Source organism: Sparassis crispa (genome assembly GCF_003851025.1).
Source record: "Sparassis crispa DNA, contig_000014F, whole genome shotgun sequence".
Lineage (NCBI taxonomy): Eukaryota > Fungi > Basidiomycota > Agaricomycetes > Polyporales > Sparassidaceae > Sparassis > Sparassis crispa.
Genome location: NW_020939761.1, coordinates 428,777 through 451,278, shown reverse-complemented (window position 1 = coordinate 451,278; position 22,502 = coordinate 428,777). Strand labels below are relative to the sequence as shown.

Here is a 22,502-nt window from a genome sequence, read left to right as displayed (position 1 = left end):
CCTCGTACTGACCACGTGTATGATAGCGTCGCACGCACTGACCCGACTCCTCGTTCTCATCTATACGTTCCATCTACGTTCCATCTACTCTCATCTGTACGTTCCACGTTCTCATCTACTGACCGCCCCCGATTCCGGGTTACACGCCTCCGACCCATGTACTTGCGCCCCGCCCTTTTTGCTCACCCGCGGGGGGGGCGATATGGATACGATACTGAATAAGATAACGGATGTATAATCGCGCCTTGGCGCGTTTTGACCCTTCCTTCCCTTCGTGCGGCGCGGCTCTCGCTTTGGGTGTTGCGCTCGGACCCAAGCCACGGGCATTCGAATTCTTCGACACGGCCGATTCATGCACCGGCTCAAGCGTCCTCCCGACAGAATGAACTGTGCGACCAGAAGTGTTTGCGATCATACACATGAGGATGGGAGCTATGTGGAGGACACTGGCCACGGCCGACCCGACTCGACTGGGTTGTGTGCGTTCATCCCATCTATTACGTTCCCTTCATCTACCGCTGACTCAATTACACGAGACCGCCATGTACTTGTCCCACCCACCCACTCGCCCAGCTGAGGGCGATACGATACTGAATAAGATAACGGATGCACAATCGCGCGAGGTCACTCTCGCTCTCTTGGAACTTGCGCTCGGACGCGGGTGAGTTGCAGGCGCGCTCAAGACGATGCGTAACGCCAACGGACTGAAGTATGTAACGGGCTGCGGCGTTCGATCGTGCGGGCGGGGGCGGCGGTAGAGAGCTCGGGACACGGACGAGTACACACGAGGCACGCCTCGCCCCGCCCCTAAGCACATCGCCTCCCACGTCGAGCGCCGGGCAGTGGCTCGCGGCAGAAGCGCGGCCTTCTTCGCGTCCCCCCGTCTTCGTCTTCGTCTTCGCCTTCGCCCTCGCCCTCGCCCCTCGCATCCGGAGTGCGTGCGTGCTGTACGTTGATGACGGACGCGGACGAACGGGGGGATCGCGTCTTCGACTTCGGCTTCGGCTTCGCACTCGTAGGTGGGTGAGTGGGCGAGCTGTGCTTGGGCAGAGATGTACGACGTGCGACCGGCAGAGCGTATCCGGCGTTCTGTATGATGCTAACGGACGCACAGAAGGACGGAGGACGATGAAGACGCGTCCTGGGCTTCGACTTCGCAGGTGGGCGGGCACTTGTCTCCTGGGCGGAGCGAGTGAAACAGACAGACAGACGGCGATAGACCGGCGGACGTATCGAGATAGCACCGCAAGGCAGGCAGGCAGGCAGACAGTCGACGCGCGCAGCTCAGGGTTCAAGCATCAAGGTGCAATACCCAGCACACGCAGCAGACGGGCAGGAAACCAGACAGCAGGGCCACAGACCACTCTGAGAAGAACGGCGAGGCGCGCAATGACATCGCCATTACGGCGTGCACCAGGCCAATGAGCGACAGGGCATGACAGAACACGCAGTCGGCCCAACCAGCGAGGGACAGCAAGCTCAGATAGAGGGGGAAGTGCGAAGCCAGATAGACAGGGGGAGAGAGAAATCAGGAAGGCAGGAAGGCCGCGGAAGGTACGGACGCAGAGCCTCGTCGACGTCGACGGCGCGGCGATTTCTCGGGATTGCGAATTTGAGGTCTTGGCTTTTGTTGGCACAATTACACGTTCGCGCGATAACCTCCGTAGGTGGAGCTGGGTCGCAAAGTTAGCACACGAGCACACGGGCCCGCGTTCCGCTCCTCGACTCATCGGTCTGTCTGCGAGCATCCTCCAGGCACAGCGCGAGAGCGAGCGACAGATCTGGTGGTGGAGCCCGAGGAAGAGGAAGTGCGATGGGAGAGGGTACAGGCTGCTCAGTTCTGCAGCATCGCCGCACCCGGCTTCGTCGACGGCTTACGAGTGCTGCACTCTCGCAGTGGAGCACCCCTCTAAGCACACTCTCGCACTGGGTCCATCGCCCGCGGAGGGCCCACGCACGAACCAGGTCTGTGGGTGCGACTGTGCGTCCGCGCACTACACAAACAGGGTGCTTCGCGAAGTTGTCGATATGATGTGGGGGGTGGTCTAGTCGCCGCGATCAGTGTGGGGAAATAAACAAGGCGCCTGCCGTGCCGAGGCGCTAGACGACCTAGCCGGGGGAATAGTTGATACCATTCGCCGATCGGAGTCGGAACGAACTTGGCAACGCCCCCCTCGTTAACGTGATCCAACTCAGCGAACGATCAGGCCGCAGTCCTTGGCCCGTGCACGGCGGAGGCAAATACAGGCGGCAGTCTAGCAGCGTCCGCGCGGGGCCAACAGAGACGGGAGAAAAAAGTGCCAGAACTAACGGTCTGCCAGTTCGGGCCCGCGAGAGTGCGGGCACGGTCCAATGGCGTTAATGGATCGTCCTATCTGATACCTGCGCAGCTGGAGGCGCGCGAGCGATGGACCGCGATAAGAACGCAGAGCGACGTGGGAGCTTCAGGCTGGTGGCGTCAAGATGGGGCTGAGCAAGGGAAACGTGAAAGGCTGCTGCAGCCCAGTGGGTAGGGGCACTAGGCGAACTGATTGATGCAATGCGGGGTAGGGAGATCTGGAAGCACCGCACACACGCGTCGGAGTTGAGGGCCAACTCAGCATGGCCCGTGTTTGCAGTTACCGTGTCAGCGACACAAGCAAAACACAGGTACCCGATGCCTACGTTCTGGAAGGACAGAAAGGGAGAACGTCTGGCAGCGGGTGCTTTACTTACGTTCAAGACGGGCAAATATTACTCCTTGAGGGCAAAGAGATCAGATAGATTCACTAGAAGAGCAGTAAACCTCCACGAAACGAGCTGGTGTGGGGGAATTACCTCGTACGTCCTTCATGTCAATCATCCTGAGAAAAGTGAATCAGTGATGAACGTGAAAGATGTGCGATGCTTACAACATGGATCACCATCGATTACAAACTCTTCGCACGGAGATGTCTTCCTTAGCGTCATGAATCCATGACTTCATGAGAAGGACGACCTGCGCATGAAAGACTGCGAGGAGACTAAAAATCGTAAGCAGCGCATACCAAGTGAGGAAAAGCATACCTAGATGAGCTCAACAGTGACGCATGCAGTTTTCAGTATCAGAATATGGATGAACCAGAAACTATCCGGACCACAGGGCGGGCGACGGGACGTCTGAATGACAGCACAAGGCGCTGCGTATAGCCAGACGCCAAGTGGTTCGGTCGAAGGCGAGGAAGACGGGAAGAGAAATAACAAGAAGGGACGGAGCTCCACACCTTTCAGAGGCTTCTTCTCCGATGGGCTGACTTACTGAATTAATCTCCGAGTTCAGCAGTAAATCAAAGTTGACATGCTTGCCTGGCACATCTAGCACACCTTTTACGCGTTCACATCCGGCTTTCAGGCATCAGGGCTTATCGAAAGGGGAACTTCACAGTCAGAACGGTCAGAGAAAAGACACACACAAGCCGTGTCGAACGACATGTGGAAGCACTGTTTTTCACTGACGCTACAACGTTTAAACAAGCTGTTAGGTGTGTGTGTGTCTGACCGTCGTCTGTTCTATCGGTTCTGTCTTCATTCTGTGCTGTGTATAGTGTAGAGGGTAAAACGAGTCCCATCGTGGTGCGGTGGCGTCTTCCACGCCGCCATCACGTGAGCCACTGTACGAACCGCATCACAGTTTTGTCCTCAGTTTTAAAATGTTATACTCGAATCGCAATTGTTCTCAAGCGACGCTATGGGCAACTAAGGTTCCTAGCAACAGAACAATGGCATCTCCTTGACAGCGGGAGTAGCGTTTCGGTTGAGCATTCTGCAGGAGGATCCTATGCTTTGATACTCCATCTGTATATAAGTACAGTCAGTAAATCCAAACGTCCGTGCCCGCTCAGGTCAACACTGCACAGGACGCATAACTCCTTTTTTCCCGAGGAAATAACTTGGAAAAATGCGTGGAAATCAACAAAGTTATACTGTGGGAAAAACATGAGGAAAAAACGTAAAAGAACAAAGCATTTCCGCAGTTTTTCCACTGGAAATAAGTTGGTCGCCAAATATGGTAATTTTGTCCGGGTTTTGGCATGTCCTCCTGTCATGTCACTGGATGCAATTTCCAGTAAGTTGGCGGGAGTACGTGAATGTTATTTGGAAGATAAAGTAAATGAGTTTAGTGTAAGTGGCATGGCTTACAAGAAACTTATCTGAAAGTTACTTGAAACCTATCCCAAAGTAGAAATAACTTCATAATAAGTTTCCCATTTCTAGAATAACTTTCAGATAAGTCTCTCCTCAGCAGTGCAACTTACACTAAATTTATTCACTCTATCTTTCAAATAACTTTTGCATAGTCTCCTCAACTTATTGGAAATTGCATCCAGTGTGTCCAGCTGCCTGATATGGTAGGCAACTTATTTCCAAGGGAAAAAACCGTGAGAATGTTTTGTTCTTTTCTCACTTTTTTCTTGAGGTTCCTCTGAAAATATATTATTGATTTCCATGCTTTTTGCCAGGTTATTTCCAATGGATAAAAGTGGTAATGCTTCCTGTGCTGGTCAAACCATTGAGACCAAGACAATGCCAGACATGGAATTAGAAGACTTGATAAATCTCCAGGCCTTTGAACAATGGAAAAGGACGCAAGAGGTCGACGAACGATGCTCATGGGAGGTAAGCGATGAGAGAGTCAAAGCAAAGGAAAGTGGCATCTCGAAGGGGGCAAAGCAAGGATACTATACTTACCCAGATGATATGGACAGGGAGACCAGGCATTCCGTGAGGGCAAGTACCAGGACGCATACTTGTACTACACCACGGTGATAGACAGCAGCCGGATCTGGCACGATGCCCAATACTGGCTCAGCCACGCTGCGGTCTGCATGGAACTCAGTTGGGAGCCTATGCCCATGCTGAGGCAGATGCTAAAGTGGCATATATCCGGACTCGGAAACAGTCAGCAGAGGCCTTGTTTCGACTCGGAAAGGCTCGCCGATTCCTTGGTCGCCTGGCTGAAGCTGAATGCAGTAAGGCTCCTCTCTACTTCTGCGTGCATTGTGGATGACACCTTTGGATGCGGCGTTAGATCTCAAGGATGCTCTAGGTATAGAACCTGGCAACAAGCTTAAGGGTCTTCAGGATGAGCTTACCATTACACAATCCCTGCTCATGGGGTCGGATGAGAATCTTCAAGAGTGGCTTGCTCAGAACAAGGGTGTTAGAAATCGTGCCTTAGTTCCCAAATAGGAAGGTAGTGATGGCGGGTCAAGATGCGTCGGGGCACGTGATTATGCATCCTAAAATAGATTTCTGTACATATACAGCTCTAGATGCTCCACTTTATATAAGCAAATTTCCTTCTTTGTCTTTCTTTGTAATCATGCCCTCGGCTTGTCTGCCCTTGGGCGCTCCCCAATTTCTGGAGCTCCAGAAATTTGGGCGCTACTTTCTAACACTCCCCCTCAAGCCGATGGGCATTCCGAGCTTCTTTGTGAGCTTCTCGTGCCTCGGCTTAGGGAGTGACTTTGTTAGGATATCCGCTATCATGTCCTCCGTGGAACAGTAGTGGATATCAATATATTTATCCCTCAATTTTTCGTGCACATAATGATGCTTTACATCAAAATGTTTTGATTTCGCGTGGAATTGGGGATCACGTGCGATTGAGATCGCCGCTGTATTATCCTCGAATAAAATTGTAGGATCTTGTTACTCGAAACCTATTTCTTTGAATAGTGTTCGGAGCCACACAGCTTCTTTTGCCGCTTCGGCGGATGCCATGTATTCGGCTTCCGTGGTGGATGATGCGACCGTGGTTTGCTTCTTTGAGCTCCACGTGATCGTGCCATTTCCTAATTTAAATATATATCCCGAGATTGATTTGTGATCTCGGATATCGTTCGCATAGTCTGCATCTGAGTAGCCCACAAATATGGATTGATCTTCGGGCTTGACATCTGCAATTGGCCCGTAGATTATTCCAAGTTCTCGCATTCCGGATAGATAGCGGAGGACACGTTTAGCAGCAGTCCAATGAGCCATTCCGGGATTGGCAGTAAATGAGCTAAGCCGTTGCACGGCGTGAGCAATGTCTGGTCTCGTGGCAATTGCCGCGTACATCAGTGATCCGATGAGCGATGCATATCCGTTGTCTCGGTCGCATTCATCATCAGTTTCGGGTTCTTCTTTTTCAAGCACTGTATTTGGATCAAGAGGCATCCCGACCGTGTTGGCATTCGTAAGCCCATTCTTGTGTAGGATAGACTCAATATATTTTGTCTGAGAGATTTTGATTGTCCGCTTTGAACGGTCTCTCTCAATTTCTATCCCCACAATTTTTTGGGGTTCGCCAAGGTCGGTAACTTCGAACATATTTCGGAGTTCCCTCTTCAATTGGTCCATCAGTGCGCAATCATTGGTGAATATTAATAGGTCGTCTACCCAAACGGTGACGATTTCTATCTTATCACCTTTGATCCAAATGTACGCACATGGATCCGAGAATAGGCGCTTGAATCCCGCGTCTAGTAACTTGCAGTTCAGCACGATATTCCATTCTCGGCCAGACTGCTTTAGCCCGTAGAGGGTTTTCTTTAATTTACATACGCGGTATGTTCCATCGCTGTATCCTTCGGGTTGCCGCATATACACTTCTTCTTTGAGAGTTCCATTAAGATAGGCGCCTTTCACATCCATCTGTCCGATCTCCCAATCTAAGATTGCGGCTAGCCCAAGGATAGCTCGAATGGTTTCGAGGCGGACTACGGGCGCGAACGTCTCGGTATAGTCCATGCCTGGGATTTGAGAATATCCCTTCGCAACCAGGCGGGCTTTGTATTTGATTATTTCACCCTCTTTGTTTGTTTTCTTAACTAGAACCCATTTATTTCCTACGGGTTTTCGATCTTTGGGAGGTTCCACTAACTCCCAAGTCTTCATACCCTGTAGTTGATTGAGTTCTGTCTGGACTGCCTGTTCCCATTTGGGCCACTCGAGTGATCTCTTGGCATCACTGAGCGTCTTTGGCTCGTCCGCATCTGCATTTCCGTGGGCGCTCATCGCAATATAGACTAATTCGGCATTTGATTTATCTGGATCATTATCCAGATCTTCATCTGCCTCTGGGTCATGCATTAGACGGTAATCATGCCGAACTGTCTTTCTTCTGGTTCGTCTGGGCTGGCTTGGTGCGTCCATCCCGCTTTCCTCGCGTTGATCAGGATCATCATCCTGTCTGCGCTTTCGCGGATTTTTGGCAGGTGACTGTGGCGCGGAAGTTCCTAACTCCCCCTCGCGCTGCACGTCTGCGGTCGTTGTGAGGTTTGGGACTTCGGGTCTCCTTTCCGCATGCGGCACGTCTGACGCATTGCTAGGTAAAGTGCCCAGAAATATATTTTGCTCCCCCTCACGCTGTGCTGTGAGGATAGGTACATCGGATCCTATTTGCTCTTGTGGCACGTGAGGTGCGTTGCCAGGCAAATGGTCCGGGGAATTCGAAGAAAATTGGAAATTACACGAGATTTTAATCTGGCGCGTGTGCGCATCATAATATTTGATGGCTTTGGGTCCGTCCATGTATCCAACAAAAATATACTTGTTGGCACGGGGCGCTAGCTTTGATAGTGTTGCGTCTTCCGTGAGGACCCATACGGGGGAACCGAATTCTTGTAGGTACGAGATATTTGGTTTCGTCCCATTCCATTTTTCTTCGGGAGTTGCCCCATTTAACGCCTGGGTAGGCGATCTATTTTTAATATAGACTGCATGAGCAATCGCTTCAGCCCAAAGATAACGAGGTAGATCTCTCGCATAGATCATTGTGCACGCTAGTCCAAGCAGTGTGCGATTCAATCTCTCAGAGACTCCGTTCTGGGATGGTGAGTACGGCGCAGTCGGACCCATCTCGATCCCTTTCATTTGACACCAGTTAATTAATTCGGTGTTCATATATTCTCGACCGTTGTCGAGCCTGAGTTGCAAGGGTTTATTTCCAAACTTGCGCTCGATATAGGTAATATAATTCTTTACCTTTTCTGTTACTTCATCTTTATGCCTCATAAATAGTACTGTACTTCGACGACTGTAATCATCGGTAAATGTAATAAAATATTTCCACCCTTGTAGAGCGGCTGTCTGCGCAGGTCCCCACACATCTGTGTGTGTTAATTCTCCGGGTACCTTGCTGCATTCGTCCGTCTCTTTGGGAAATGGCTTCCGCGTCGCCTTTGCTTGGATGCACGCCTCGCAATTAATTTCATCTGGGCTTGGCGAGATTTCTAGGCCATCAACAAGCCCTTCGCGATATAATCGCATAAGCGCTGGTTTCCCGATATGGCCATAGATCTTGTGCCACTTTTCCCAGGTATGCGGGCCGTATTCCTTAGCAGTATAGGTTCGCGCAGGTTGCGGAACTATTGGACGCAATTTCAATGAATATAGTCGTCCATTTTTCTTGCCTATAGCAAGAGTGTGTTTATTTTTATCTATTAGTATTGCGCGACTATTACCCATAAGTACTCTTCCTCCCGCATCGTCCAAACGCGTGATGGAGAGGAGGCTATTGGGTGCTGTCGGCACATACAGTACACCGTGGAGACAGAATTTCACTTTCCGGTCTCCTACTTCACTTTCGACATCAACCGTACTGCGGCCCAATGCCTGCGTTGGTTGTGATCCGATGCCCGTGATCGCGTGATCTTCGAGCGCCTGATAGGTCGCGAAGACTTCACGACAATTTGTAATGTGCGAAGTTGTCCCGGAGTCGGCAAACCACTCATAGAAAGAAGCGATTTCGCCATCAGATCCGAGAGATACGGTGTTGCTATCATTATCGTAGGCTATTTTTGCCTCATCCTCTTTCGATTCGACCTCGCGCGCTTCATAAGCACGTTCCGTCTTTTGCCGTTTCATCGGCGGGCCCTGTCCGGCTTTACCGCCGCCTTTAGCCCAACAATCTGTGGCCTTATGCCCGAATTTTCCGCAATTCATACATTTGACCTTGTCGCGGTGCCGACACTCATTACCAAGATGTTCTGGCTTTCCGCAGATCGAACATTTTTTGTATTCCCCAAAGGGGCGCTTCTTTCCTTTGGCAACCATGGCTTGGTCCGAGGATTGACCGTGCTCGCCACGCTCGTGCCTTCGCCTATTTTCATCAAGAATGATGGCAATCAATTCTTGTGATGTAAGCTGAGGGCACACGTTGTCAGCATCTTCGGCGCCAACATTGCCGCCCACGGCACCAAAGTAAGAGCTGAGGAAAGAGTCCCAGCTCTCCGGTAATGAGGTAGCCAGAATGAGCCGGAAATCCTCGTCAGAAACAACCTTCCCCATTAGGTGGAGTTGTTCCTGGATCTGTCGTAGCTGTGTAATGTGACTGGAGATATTATCTTCTTCCTTGGCTTGCATCCGGTAAAAACGCCGGCACAGCGCGAGAATTCCATGCTGTCCACGCTGTTCCTTGACTGTGCGAAGCTGCTCCCACATGGCCCGTGCTGTCTTGGCTCCAGCGATGTGCACCATCTGGGAATCTCCCAGCGATAGCACAATTACATTCTGGGCCTTGAGGTCCTTCTCTCCCCAGGTGCTGATCTCCGCCTCTCTCGCTGCCCTATTGGCCAGGTCATTACTCGGCTGCGGCTTCGGTGTCTTTCCGGTCACATACTCCTGGAGACCCTTATCATTAAGGATGGCTTCGACGCGGCACTTCCACGGGAGCCAATTGTCTTCCTTCAGAAGCGGGATCCGGTAAGCATTGCTATTGCTCGTATTATCAGCGCTGGTCGACATTATTTGTTCTCGTACTAGTAAGGGGGTAACAATTTTTGTAGCCACAATAGGGGCTGTTGTTATCCAAGTATTTATTGGCTAGAGCCGGGGCTCATAACCTGTTAGAAATCGCGCCTTAGTTCCTAAATAGGAAGGTAGTGATGGCGGGTCAAGATGCGTCGGGGCGCGTGATTACGCGTCCTAAAATAGATTTCTGTATATATACAGTTCTAGACGCTCCACTTTATATAAGCAAATTTCCTTCTTTGTCTTTCTTTGTAATCATGCCCTCGGCTTGTCTGCCCTTGGGCGCTCCCCAATTTCTGGAGCTCCAGAAATTTGGGCGCTACTTTCCAACAAAGGGTATCGACAGACCTCTTCCCGATATTTTCAAGGAGGACATTCAAAAGTGTGCTGCAGATATGTATGAGCAGTGCCAGCCCGAGGGATGGCAGATGGGTCTCATTAGATTGGACAGGATTCCCCTGAACTATGCAATCAGTTGATCTTTGTGGTGTTGGTGTTGGTGTCATAACACAAGAAGCATGGCCCAGTATTTTTTGCAGAAAACCCTCCAGAAAGGGTTAAAGTAAAGCACACAGAAAAACTGTGGAAAAAGAATAAAGTATTTCTCCAGGAAAAACTGTGATTCTCAGCTGCTGATTGGACAATCACAGTATTTTCCATGAAAATTCATTATGGTTTCTTCAAAAAATTTTCTCCTGCTTTACTTTATGAATTTTCTCAGGGTATTTCCCTGAGAAATACTTGGCTATGCGTGTTGTGTAAATAAACAGTATTCATCTCCTATCTTACGTGCACTTGCAGCAATTCGGATTGATACTACTCACTGTTTACGTTGAGAGAACATCAACCAGGCACATATTTTCGGAAGAGATCACAATTGATAAATCTACCGATCCAGCCTCCTCCAGTGGCAGTCTGCGAAGAAGGGTCGACTCGCAAAGCGATCCAACCTCTAGCTCTCCTCTTACATGACATCGATGGAAATATTGGTCAGTTCGGGAGGAGTTTACTAAACATATCTTTTGACAATTCCAGAGTCGATATCTCGACCTCCAATGTTTTTTTCTGTCGCGAATTTTAACAATAACGGAGCCAGGGAAAGGAAGTAGATCGCACCTTTTCTGTGTTAGCTAAAAGTACATTGGCAGGTACACTACATTGGTAGTTTGGCTGTAATTCAACTTTGGCGATCTTCTGCATGTTTACGCGAGCGAGGACTAGCTTGTTATCACATTTAGCGATTTCAGCTCGAAGATCGACAAGGCCCTAAGCAGTTGAGGACAACGATAGTCAGCCAGAATGTACTGCTTCAAGTCAACCAAGCTCTGACCAGCACGAGAATATGGATGGCGACGGTGGGAGTTAGGACTTGACCACCACATCCAGCTGGGATCTCCTTAGAAGAGTGCACGACCTGTACGCTTTTGCAGCCTTTAATGAGAGTGCGTAAAGTGGGAAGCTGAGATTCGAATACTTCCGCCTCCTCTCGCGATTGAATGTGAAGATATACTAGAGGAATCGTTAGGCATTATAACACCGGAAGTCATGATACGTACACTGAATGTCACTTTGTAAGTTGTACGACGCAGCCAAAGAGCGTCCACTCGTGACAGCTGTGAATACCAGGTCGAATTGCTGACTTGCATCATCAAATGCGAAGTTTGAATCCTGGCATACCATCAGACGAGTTAGTGATTGAAGCAGTACTCGCACGTACTGCTATCGGATATGAGGCCACCATGATGGATGGTGTAGGATCATTAAGTCTGCGGGGTAAACGCTGCCATAGCTCTTCCGTTATGTACGGCATGAACGGATGTAGTAATCTCAGTCCGTAATCGAGACAGGTATATAGGGTCTGCTGGACCGACTCGCGGACATCGCTGGGAGCGATCTCGTCACTCATAGGTTTCATCGCTTCCTGTAACGCATAAACGTAAGGCCTATATAAAATATATTGAGTACGAAGCACTCACAATGTATACATCACATAGTTCATTTAGCCAGAATTTGTAAGCAGAGCTAGTGGCCGACATGAAGTTTCGGTCTGCAAGGTGCGTGTTGATCTCGGCGGCAGCAACATTCAACTTATGAAGAATCCACCGTTCCACGAGACTTTCTCGCCCGCTAGGCTACGCACAGTGTCATCAGCAGATGAGTGCATGACGAGACGGTGTATAGACGAACCGTGGCCTGAGGCCAGGGTATGAACTCCCCGTTGAGTTTCAGCATAGCGAACTTTGTAGCGTTGAATATCTTGTTACAGAACTTGCGGTAACCCTCCACACGAAGCACTTCCAGATTGATGTCACGACCTTTACCGAAAAAAGTCAGTCATGAGTACAATGTATTGCTTATGTATTGCATGCAAATATTTCCAAACCTCCTCCAGAATAAGCGCATAGCGCGAATCGCAGTGCGTCTGCTCCGCACTGCGGAATACCCTTTGGAAAAGACTTCTTCTGGCCTTCTCGGGCTTTCTTGATTTCCTTCTCGTCTAAGTTCCCCCCCAGAAGCTTTGCGCGGAGCTCTTCGAGGGTTATACCTTCCATGACATCGATAGGGTCGATGACGTTCCCTTTGGATTTGCTCATTTTTCGGCCTTCGGCGTCACGAATCATAGCATGGCAGTAAACTTCTCGAAATGGAACTCTTCCAGTCAGTTTGATACCAAGCATGACCATGCGTGCTACCCAGAAGAAAAGAATGTCCCAACCAGTTTCCAGGACTGTAGACGGATAGAATATTTGCAAATCCGGTGTCTATACAGCAGCACGTGCGCATTAGAGAAAAGAAAGAAAAAGTAGACACCAACCGCTCACATTCTCAGGCCAGCCCATAATAGAGAACGGCCAGAGACCAGAGGAGAACCAAGTATCAAGAACATCTTCGTCTTGCTCAAGGGTGAATTGGTCACCGTTCGCTAGAACTTGCGCACGTTCCATTGCCTCATGTCTAGTCCTTCCTACGACCCACCAGTCGTCGTCACTCGTCTGATTGATGAACATCAGCGGGGAGACAACGAAGCACGACGAGAAACGTACATCCTGATTTCTACCCTCTATTCGCACGAAGTAAGCTGGGCACCGGTGTCCCCACCACAACTGACGAGAAATGCACCAGTCTTGAATACCCTCCAGCCATCTATACCATTCATTCTCGGATTGTTGCGGCATGATGCGAAGCTCGCCAGCTTTCGTACGCTGTAGGAAGATCAGGAACCATCGCTACTCAACAGCACGTAAAGGTAACCTTGATAGCTTCTTGAGCCAATGGAGTGCATTTCACATACCATTGAGGCTTCAGAATAGGCTCAATGACATCACCAGACTTGCTAGAAGAGAGTTCAAACCCTGCGACACTGAAGACAATATGTCTAGGTACCTGCAGATCCTGATTTCCATTGGGTTATCCTTCGTTTCAACATAGAGACCGGTATCCTTCAACGCTTGAACAACCGCTACCCGAGCATGATACCGTTTCATACCCTGTCATCATACCGTCAGGACCACGAAGTTCTGGGCTTCAAAACTCAAGTTGTACCTTGAAGCGTTCCCCTGCATTCTCGTTGAAAGTCCCGTCATCGTTGAGAATGTTGATGAACTCTAGGTTATGGCGTTTTCCGATCCCATAGTCATTTTCATCGTGGGCAGGTGTAATCTTGACCGCACCAGTACCCTTCTCCATATCAACGTGCATGTCGGTCACAATAGGAAGACGACGGTTCAGGAACGGGTGCACCACGAATTTCCCGTGATATTTCTACGGTCAGCGTGAGTGCAAGATTTGCAGAAAGCTAGGAATTTCCGCACCATATAACGTGGGTCATCGGGGTGCACGGCAATGGCAGTATCACCGACCATGGTTTCAGGCCGAGTCGTGGCAACAATGATTTTATCATCTAGGAACATTTTTAAGCAGACAGAAGTAGTCCAAACAGCGGAATACGTACCCGAATCCTCGATCAAGTAGGCAAACGATACCATGACCCCAAACTCGAACTTCTCCGTAGAATCATATCCGGGAACGTTAAGCAGTGTTCTTCCCGGGATAGTCACTGTCTCCACCTGATAATTCAAAAACAGAATGTGTGACCGCTAGTCTAAGCGAAAGAAGATAATCGGTACCTCTAGGTTCGAAAGAGTGGTGTTCATTTTGACACACCAATTTACAAGGCGGTTGGCTCGATAGATGATACCATCTTCATGCAGACGACAGAAAGTCTCCACCACGGCTTCAGATAAATTCTAGTGGATAACATTACGATGATCAGTCTTGTAGCTTAGATTCGATAGACATACCTTGTCCATGGTGAACGCCGTACGTGTCCAGTCGTAACTACCGCCAAGACGCCGTAGCTGGTTGGTGATGCGAGATTGATAGCTCAAAGGGACAAAAATCACCGATATGTACCAGAGGTTAGCTAAATACATACTCGTTCTTCCAATCCATAACAGTCTCTAGAAACTTTTCACGGCCGAGGTCATGCCGGGTTTTGCCTGAAGCTCTGTACAGACGATTCTCTACCACGGATTGGGTAGATATACCAGCGTGATCAAATCCCGGAACAAAAAGGGTGGTCTTCCCAAGCATGCGATTCCTGCAAGAACAATTGACGCAATTTTGTCCGTATATATATAGTGACTCACCATCGAATCAAGCTATCCTGAATTGCAGTGGTCAACGCGTGACCGATATGAAGACTTCCCGTAACGTTTGGAGGCGGACAAGGAATGACGAAGACTTCCTTTGACACAGGTTCTCCCTGCGATGTCAACCTGGGATGGAAGAATCCTTGAGCCTCCCACCAATCGTACCAAGCTGACTCGACGGCTACGGGATTGTATCCACTAGCCATCGGTTGCGAAAAGTCTACAGAGACGGTTAAGAAATAATTTCTACATCGAAAACTCGTATCGCACCTTTCTTTTCGCCTTTCGGAGTAGTAATCACAAACACCTCTTCTTCTTTAGTGCTCTTTTCAGCCGGGGTTTTCGAGGCGCCAACAGTGGGTGTGGTTGCATTGGAGGATTTTGCAGCTAACTTGGCTAATTTTTCTCGTCGCTTTACCTCTTTCTTGGCGGCACTCTTCGTCTGAGCGCCATGTAGAAGCGGGACCTCCGAAGCTGCAGCTGCACCGTCGGACATGTTGGGCAGTCGTTTGGAACAAGCTCCAGAGATCCTGGGCCCTGGGATCTGTTTGATTTAGTTGATCCATCGAGTCACTCAGAGTCAGAAAGACTCGGAGTCACTAGTACTTGATCTTGATGGGCACTGAGTGCGGCGGCGCTTGCGATATTTGAGCAGGCGCTAAATAATATTGTCGCGCATCAACTTCCCGAGTCTCCGACAACATACAGCTATTCGTCAGGTCAACGATACTTCCTAGCCAAAATGATGCCGAATCTTTCAGGTCTAAAGGATATCATGGACAATCCTGAAGGTCTGCAGCGCCTCCTCGACATGGTGCAGCATGACGCGATGGATGCTGAAGCTCGCGGAGAGACGTTCCAAGAGCGAATGATGCGTGAACGGGCTGAATGGACGGAGACCGACGACAGGGTCAAAGAACAGGCAAGTGGTATCTTGAAGTTTGCAAAGCGTGAACGTATGCCTACATTCTTTCTACCTTGATACCGACAGGGAAACCAAGCATTCCGTGCAGGGGACTTCCGGCGGGCATACCTGTGCTACACGGGGGTGATCGACGTAAGCTGCCACTGGCACGACGCCGCGTACTGGCTCAACCGCGCGGCCGTCTGTTTGAAGCTGAACGCGTATGCCTGCGCTGAGGACGATGCTAACATGGCATGGCAGCGGAAACCGTCGGCCAAAGCTTTGTATCGTCGCGGGCAGGCCCGCCGTTTCCTTGGCCGCCTGGCTGAAGCTGAACGTGGTAAAGCACATCTCTACCTCTTCGTGCGCTGTGGATGACATTTGAATACCGTACTAGATCTCAGCGACGCTCTACGTATGGAGTCTAGCAACAAGGCCCTTGCGGATGAGCTCGCCCTTATTCAATTCCTACGCACGAAGTCAGATGAGGAGCTTCAAGAGTGGCTTGCCGAGAACAAGGGCGTCGACAGACCTCTTTCCGGTGTTTCAGACGAGGACCTTCGAGAGCTGGCTGCAAAGATGTATAAGGAGTGCCAACCGCCTGGTTGGCAAATGCGTATATAGTATGATTTGTAGTCAACATTTTGCCTGTTGTTCTTCCTTCCGTTCTCCGTAACATTCGCGTCAGTATTCCCGTGCCGTGTGGGCACACCAGTGGGTTCAAGTTTGATGTGACTTTAAGACTCGCTTATTAACCACCACAACCATCAACGCGTTGACGCGTCGACGAACATGTCGGTGCGCGTCTACGTATCGTATTATACAATTCCAAGCCTGATTCCACGATACTGAGTATCAGGAAACGGCTGCGCCGCCCACCGGGTCTGTCGCTCGTCCGAGTCGTTCACGGAAGCATAGACATCCCCGCGGATACGCATATGCTTTCAGCTGGGCCATCCTCGCCCCGCTAGCCAAGGAGTTTGATTTTCCGGACGTGATGCTCCCAAATGGTCTCAACGTTTACTTCAGTTTCGCTTCTATCTCGTGAGGACTTGGGGTGTCCCCAATGAATGCTTCCAGAAACTCAGTACGAAAGCCGACCTGACAATGGGGTGGTCTTCGCCGGCAACTGTTCACGCGAGTGGATGAAGCCGGACGAGGATCTTGTGCAGAGGGTGAAGAAGGCGGTGAAGATGGAAGAGGATCCGAAGTGGTATTATCTTGCTCAGTAGGCATGCCAGTGTACTTACTAGTACTGTACATGTACAACAAACCGCTCTATGACGTAACTTGATTAGCGGAGGATCATTTTTCGCGCACTTTCTTGAGAGTTAAGAGACGACCGCCACCTAACTGGTACTGCAATAGCGAACCATGTCGGTGAGCCTGGGTACTCCCTGTCGAGGTATGCCAATTCTCTGACTGACCCGTAGGAAGCCTCTGTACAAACTGTCGCCCGTCCACGGAAGCGCCAATTTCCGCGAGGATATGCATATCCCATCAACTACAGCGTTTACGCTCCACTCGCCGAAGAGCTCGGTATCACGGGTGTGACTCTAACAAATCTCAACGCCTACTGGCAGTTTCGCTTCAAGCTCATGAACGCTTGCGATGTTCCGAACAAATGCTTCCAGGGCATCGGCCTGGAAGGCAGCACGAGTATGGCGGTAGTCTTTGCTGACAATTACACCCGCGAGCGGATGAAGGTGGACGAGGAGCTTGTCCAGAGGGTGAAGAAATTCCTGAAGACGGAGGAGGATCCGAAATGGTATTTCCTGTCGGATTAGTGAGTGACGCTTGCCAGTGCACGCGCATGATGTAGGAACAAATGGATGATTTTCGACATGGCAATTTATGAAGAGAGCATTGCAGTCACTGATCAGGCTTGGTCACCCGGTCAGGTCTCAGCCTTAATTAGTGTACCCAGCTCAGCACCACACTTGCGATTTAGTCGATGGAGGGCTCGGTAATAAAGCACTGTTGAACTTACGAGCGTTCCGAACGTGTGGCGAGGTTGGATAAGTGTACTATGTAAGCGCTGGAGCAGAGCGCCACTTGAGCGCTCTGGCAGGCCTCAACTATTGTGTCAGTGCTTAGGCCAACCAACATCACGACCTATATGTCAGTAAGTAGACATCTACTGTGTGCTCTAGAAATCATGCAGTTTTTCTAATGTACAGCCTAACCAGGAAATTCCGGTGCAACCAGTCGCTCGCTCACGGAAGCGTAGATACCCCCGGGGTTATGCATATCCCATTCCCTACAGTGTTTACGCCCCACTCGCCAAAGAACTTGGTATACCAAACGTAAACACGAAGAATGTCAATGCATACTGGCAGTTTCGCTACCGGCTCATGGAAGATTGTAATGTTCCGAACAAGTGCTTCCAGGGAGTCTATGTAGACGGCATGTCGTCGATGGCGGTAGTCTTCGCTGATACCTACAGCCGCGAGCGAATGAAGGCGGATGAGGAGCTTGTCCAGAGGGTGAAGAAATTCTTGAAGACGGAGGAGAATCCGAGGTGGTATGTCCTTGATTAGTGGCGTGGCCGCACGACCGTCATCATACGGTATGACTTTCGGCGACTGATAATTATACGATGTTACTTCGACGGATATCGGTTCAATGGTGAGAATTGGGAAGTTATTTAAATAATCGAATGCACTGGAAGTACTAAGGCTAATAATGAACGTTGAACGTCTGGCCTCAGGATTGGGCAACTCTTGTGCCAGTTCCTAGTGAAGTTGGAGTCGACTCAAGAGCACAAATTGATGGCCTTGAGATTCGTGTATCAGATGTAAATGTTCCAATAAATGCACTCAGACGGAGGATGCAGAACAGCGAGGGAGAGAACTAGGACAACTACACACAGCATAACATAACGTGGGCTCAGTACAAAACAACAAATGCGGCGAAAAAGATATCACCCCCTAAAAATCACGAAGGCCCACCAGCAATACCGTTTACCACCGGGGGTTGCGTCGCAGCCGCGCCCGCGACGGTAGTGGAGTCGTCAGCCTTCGGCACAGCCGCAAGCTTTTCTAGCCATTTCTTCCGCCTCACTGTGGCCGCCTCCAACTTCGCCCGCGAGGCTTCGCTCTCCTGCGTCGACGGGAAGCGGAATAAGATGTCCTCCGAGCGCGCATCGAAGAAGAGGCGGTACGTGCGCACGCATACTTTGATACCCAGGCCGCCGCGCGCGACAATGTAGGGTCGCGCGTCTTCCGGTGCCGGAGGAAGTTTGGATCTATAAATAAACGGTAGGAGCTCTGCTCATGAAAAGGCGCATAGTTGACTAACCGGCGAAGGAATGAGCGTCTTGGCGCGGATACTGTCGGGACACCTGCTGTGGGTTCGGGCTGGCGTGATAATTAGCGGAGAAATTACAAGGCTTGCGCGGTATAACACGCACAGATATGAACGAATCTACGTAAGCTTGCCAGCGCCCGGTGAGTACTTCGGCATCGTCGAAGCTTGAATCGTCCTTGCCCAGTAATTGCATGGTCACAGTTTTGCTCTCAGGGATCTGGACGTTTCGAAGAGAGTATCAGAGGGTGTAAAGTTTTACGCAAGTTCGAGAAAGTTGTGTACCCAATCTATGCGAAAGAGGTTCTCGTCCGGTCCGAGCACCTTCTCAGTATTGTGCCTACAATTAAGCAGATCCTGCGTGGTCGGAGATATAATGTCTCGCTCGCGCCGCAGGAGATCGAAGAGCTCTTGGCTCTTAATGTCGCTCAGTACAAGCTGCACCTAGACAAGTGTCATAAGAAATCCACCACGTCACTGGAATACAGCATTTACCTGCTTGATGATCGCACCAACGAGCTTGTCCACAGTAATAATTTTGTACGAATGCTGCACGCCAGTCAATCTCGTCTGGACTGTGAGTGGACATGTCGACTGACCTTGGTGCCAAACATGTACCGCATCTGGTCCTCGAAGACATGTAGCTCGAGTTCGTTGTCGAATAGCTTCTCGCACGACTCCAGCATAAAGTCGTAGTAGTGAACGGCTTCCTGGCGCTTGTCGCCAAGCTTGCCGATATCATTCAGGATGCCCAGCTGGACCATGACTGGGTTTGGCGTTGTCGTGATGGTGCTGCTGTCAGCGATCTCCTTGGCGATGGTTTTGAAGAGGTGCAAACGGGAGTAGAGTATCTGAAATAACCCATCAGCAATATATTGCAAAACATTTAAAAGCGACCTCACCTCCAGCAAACGCAAAACAACATAGAATGTCGTGTTTGTGTAGAACATGTAGCGCCCTCTTCGCCGCGCAGGAGGCGGATCGATTTGCAAGGAGTCTTCTCTTCGGTTGGCGGGAGTAGTAGACTGGGCGTCGTCTCCTTCAACTTGCATCGTCTCTGACATCGCCGGAGATGTTCGCCGCGATACGGATGGGGACGCAGCATCCTGCGCACGAGTCCGCCTGCTAGATTTCGCCTGCTCGCTCTTCAGCAGCTTCTTCCGCAAATCCCCCGACGAGCCTCCCGCCGGCTTTCTGCTGTTCCTCCCAGAGCGCGAACCGCTAGAACTGCCCGCAAACTCCGCGTCGTCAGCTGTGCTCTCCAAATCCATGTCGCTATCAGTAGCAGCCTCCTGGTGCGGCACCAGCGAGCCGTTAAATAGCACCGGGTCTAGGACGAAGAATAGCGGGATGAACGCGCGGAGGAACGTCTCGATTTTCTTCCTGTCCCCGAAGGCGATCTGGCCCTGCGTGCGGTCAAGGAATGTGAGTGTGAGCTTGACAGCATCCTGCAGGACGGATATATCGTCGACAACAAACTCTAGCTGATGGTGGGGCCGCAGGCGGGCAAAAAGTGGATCAATGAGCGACGCACGCTTCGCCATCTGCTCGTCGCGCGCGACTTCGATCTGGTTTACAAGAGCTCTCGCAGTGATCGCCTTCTTGTCCGCCGCCTTGAACGTGATGCCCTGGTGGTCGAGCGACTTGTGGTAGTTGCGAGCGTCGACCTCGCGCCAGACCTTGTTCCACTCCCGCTGCGCACGCTTCCACTCCTCGTGCTTCTGCTTCAAGCGCGTCAGAACGACGGGGATCGCGAGGGCGGGTACGTCCTGCATCGCTTGGTATACCTCCACGCCGAGCTCCTTCCCGTAGATCTTCTTCACCACCCGCTGGTGGATCGCCTTCCCCGCGCCGCCGAAGTTCGGCTTCAGCTTGAAGCTGTTGCGCTCGTCAGGACTCAGCTGCGCAATCTTATTGTTCAGCGGTTCCAGCATCTGGATCGTACGGTGTATCGCTTCGATGTGGAAGTCGTACTCATGCCGCTCCTCCTCGCTCCGATGTAGCGCCTCTTCATACACGTTCTTCTTGTGGGCCAAGAAACCTGAATCCTCGCTGGCGAATGTCGGCTGGGAAACCCACTCGTCATTCAACACGGACCTGCACATCTCGTCCCGGCCAGCACATTTTACGTTGATTTCCTGTGAATTGCAATATAAACTGTGAACAAATGTTACATGTGACGATCTATCGCACTTACGCTATCCGGCAGCTTGCGATAGCTGCCGTACCGCAAATTTAGCTGGTTTCGACTAGGCCGGTCCAGCGAGGTCATCGGCCACGAGTACACGTCTGCGCCCGCTGCATAGCGTTCCTGCTGCTCGTCATAGCCGAGTATCTCCCTGAACTGAGCCATTAGTTCTCCGTCTCCCAGATATGAGCGGCTCTGATGTACAAGCCGTGGAATATCGATGATGTCTTGCGCGAAGAGATTTACGAGCTTCAGGAATTCGTTGTAAGTTTCTCGACTGTCTAGCGCGCGCTTGACGCGATCGAAGAAATGGGCGGAATCGGTGGGTGTGAGTGGTGCAGATGGTTCGGGTGCAGGGGGAGGTATAGGCACGGGTGGTGCAAAGTGATGGGAGTGTACATGCGAGCGGCGGGGTGACGGTGGGATGACCGCATGGCGAGGTGAAGAGGGCTCGACTTGCGACCGTCCCTTCTTCGCCTTCATACTCGTAAGCCAGTCACAAACATCGATGTGCAACGAAAACTCACCTTGCTGCTGCTCGTCTTCGCTATTGCTATGCTCTCTTTATCCTTATCCTTTTCCCTTTCTTTCTCCTTCTCCACCGGTTTCCGCTTTCGCTTCTGTGGCACGGTCGAACTTGTCGATTCTGCTTTTCTCTTGGCTGGAACTTTGGCCTCGCTCACGGGTGTGGCAACTCTGCGCTCCTCCTCAGCCAGTCGAGCGAGCTCGATCTCCTGCATGTGTTTATCCGGAAGAAACTCGACGAAGTCCTTCATGAGGTCGGGGGCATCATAGAAGAGTCTGCCGACACGTGCCACAACGTCGCCCTGCGCACACCTAGCTGAGAGGATTGCTACCGACCAGGATTCACGATTCGGATCACGCACGTCGTCAGGCATTCCCGACTTGTCCGACAAGACCTCCAGAAATTTCTTGTACCGCTCCGGCTCGCCGAGGTACCGCGCCTTCACCCGTTGCACGTACGACAGCGCGGGCTCGAGGTTCACACTGGGTACCGGGGTAGCGGAGGGAGAGCGGACGGACGAAGCTACGACCGTTGTCGCGCTGTCGCCGAACATGAACGTCCCGTCCGTGGCCTGAGTGGTGGTTCCTGCTGGCGTAGTGACAGTAATGAAGTTAGGATTCTGCGTATCGGTCGTACATTCGATACGATAGCCAGCGGGAAGAAATGTGTTGAAGCCCTGAATCAGAGCTGGGTGGCCGTGGAACAAATTTGAGACGCGTTCAATGACACCTGGAGTATCAATACTGCAACGAGAGCATAATGTCAGCGGACAACAACCTCAAGGGTAATTGCGTACAGTTGGCCTTTAAAGTCCTTCATGATATCCAAAAAGTGGTTGTATACGTCCGGCCTCTCCTGAAACTGCATCTTTACCGAATCAAGATAGCTGAGGGCGTCCGTAACATTCAACGGCCGTTCCTGCGGTAGGCCTACCAGGTGTCCAGGATCTTCCGTAAATGATTCCGCTACGGCCTCGTTAGATTGTCTAGGCTGCGCAACGCGCTCCTCCAAAGGATGTGGGGCAGTTGGTACAACGTCCTCGGGATCCGGCATGACGGTGAGGCTCTAGTACAGTCACCGTTGCCACCACTCTTTGCCTCAATGGCGGCGTTGCTGACTAATGATTGCAGATAAGATGAGATCTCGTGCAGATCATGCTCCTTCATGCAA

General features: G+C 50.8%; 8 protein-coding genes across 8 annotated transcripts; 4 read left to right on the top strand and 4 right to left on the bottom strand.

Moving 5' to 3' along the window:
- Positions 1-527: 527 nt before the first annotated feature.
- SCP_1501510 (hypothetical protein) lies at positions 528-929 on the bottom strand (the record flags this gene model as incomplete). The annotated part of the gene is made up of 1 exon (XM_027764257.1): positions 528-929. One exon carries the CDS (start codon positions 927-929, stop codon positions 528-530), a length of 402 nt encoding a protein of 133 aa, XP_027620058.1.
- Positions 930-5,670: 4,741 nt separating this feature from the next.
- Positions 5,671-9,750, bottom strand: SCP_1501500 (hypothetical protein; the record flags this gene model as incomplete). Its single annotated transcript, XM_027764256.1, has 1 exon — positions 5,671-9,750. The coding sequence occupies one exon, from the start codon at positions 9,748-9,750 to the stop codon at positions 5,671-5,673; it is 4,080 nt and encodes a 1,359-aa protein (XP_027620057.1).
- Positions 9,751-10,746: 996 nt separating this feature from the next.
- SCP_1501490 (Valine--tRNA ligase) lies at positions 10,747-14,904 on the bottom strand (the record flags this gene model as incomplete). The annotated part of the gene is made up of 20 exons (XM_027764255.1): positions 10,747-10,821; positions 10,873-11,022; positions 11,087-11,265; positions 11,313-11,424; positions 11,474-11,677; positions 11,733-11,888; positions 11,944-12,071; positions 12,140-12,518; positions 12,579-12,749; positions 12,801-12,959; positions 13,009-13,090; positions 13,141-13,244; positions 13,300-13,518; positions 13,569-13,657; positions 13,709-13,823; positions 13,884-14,003; positions 14,058-14,139; positions 14,192-14,356; positions 14,406-14,628; positions 14,679-14,904. The coding sequence occupies 20 exons, from the start codon at positions 14,902-14,904 to the stop codon at positions 10,747-10,749; spliced, it is 3,138 nt and encodes a 1,045-aa protein (XP_027620056.1).
- A 246-nt stretch (positions 14,905-15,150) lies between these two features.
- On the top strand, positions 15,151-15,936 carry SCP_1501480 (TPR-like protein; the record flags this gene model as incomplete). Its single annotated transcript, XM_027764254.1, has 3 exons — positions 15,151-15,330; positions 15,400-15,652; positions 15,710-15,936. The coding sequence occupies 3 exons, from the start codon at positions 15,151-15,153 to the stop codon at positions 15,934-15,936; spliced, it is 660 nt and encodes a 219-aa protein (XP_027620055.1).
- A 446-nt stretch (positions 15,937-16,382) lies between these two features.
- Positions 16,383-16,544, top strand: SCP_1501470 (hypothetical protein; the record flags this gene model as incomplete). The annotated part of the gene is made up of 1 exon (XM_027764253.1): positions 16,383-16,544. The coding sequence occupies one exon, from the start codon at positions 16,383-16,385 to the stop codon at positions 16,542-16,544; it is 162 nt and encodes a 53-aa protein (XP_027620054.1).
- A 142-nt stretch (positions 16,545-16,686) lies between these two features.
- SCP_1501460 (hypothetical protein) lies at positions 16,687-17,099 on the top strand (the record flags this gene model as incomplete). The annotated part of the gene is made up of 2 exons (XM_027764252.1): positions 16,687-16,692; positions 16,746-17,099. 2 exons carry the CDS (start codon positions 16,687-16,689, stop codon positions 17,097-17,099), a joined length of 360 nt encoding a protein of 119 aa, XP_027620053.1.
- A 332-nt stretch (positions 17,100-17,431) lies between these two features.
- On the top strand, positions 17,432-17,852 carry SCP_1501450 (hypothetical protein; the record flags this gene model as incomplete). Its single annotated transcript, XM_027764251.1, has 2 exons — positions 17,432-17,437; positions 17,502-17,852. 2 exons carry the CDS (start codon positions 17,432-17,434, stop codon positions 17,850-17,852), a joined length of 357 nt encoding a protein of 118 aa, XP_027620052.1.
- Positions 17,853-18,249: 397 nt separating this feature from the next.
- Positions 18,250-22,385, bottom strand: SCP_1501440 (Paired amphipathic helix protein; the record flags this gene model as incomplete). Its single annotated transcript, XM_027764250.1, has 10 exons — positions 18,250-18,559; positions 18,613-18,671; positions 18,725-18,838; positions 18,904-19,062; positions 19,114-19,167; positions 19,218-19,469; positions 19,521-20,756; positions 20,816-21,283; positions 21,334-22,075; positions 22,129-22,385. 10 exons carry the CDS (start codon positions 22,383-22,385, stop codon positions 18,250-18,252), a joined length of 3,651 nt encoding a protein of 1,216 aa, XP_027620051.1.
- Between the last annotated feature and the right edge of the window lie 117 nt (positions 22,386-22,502).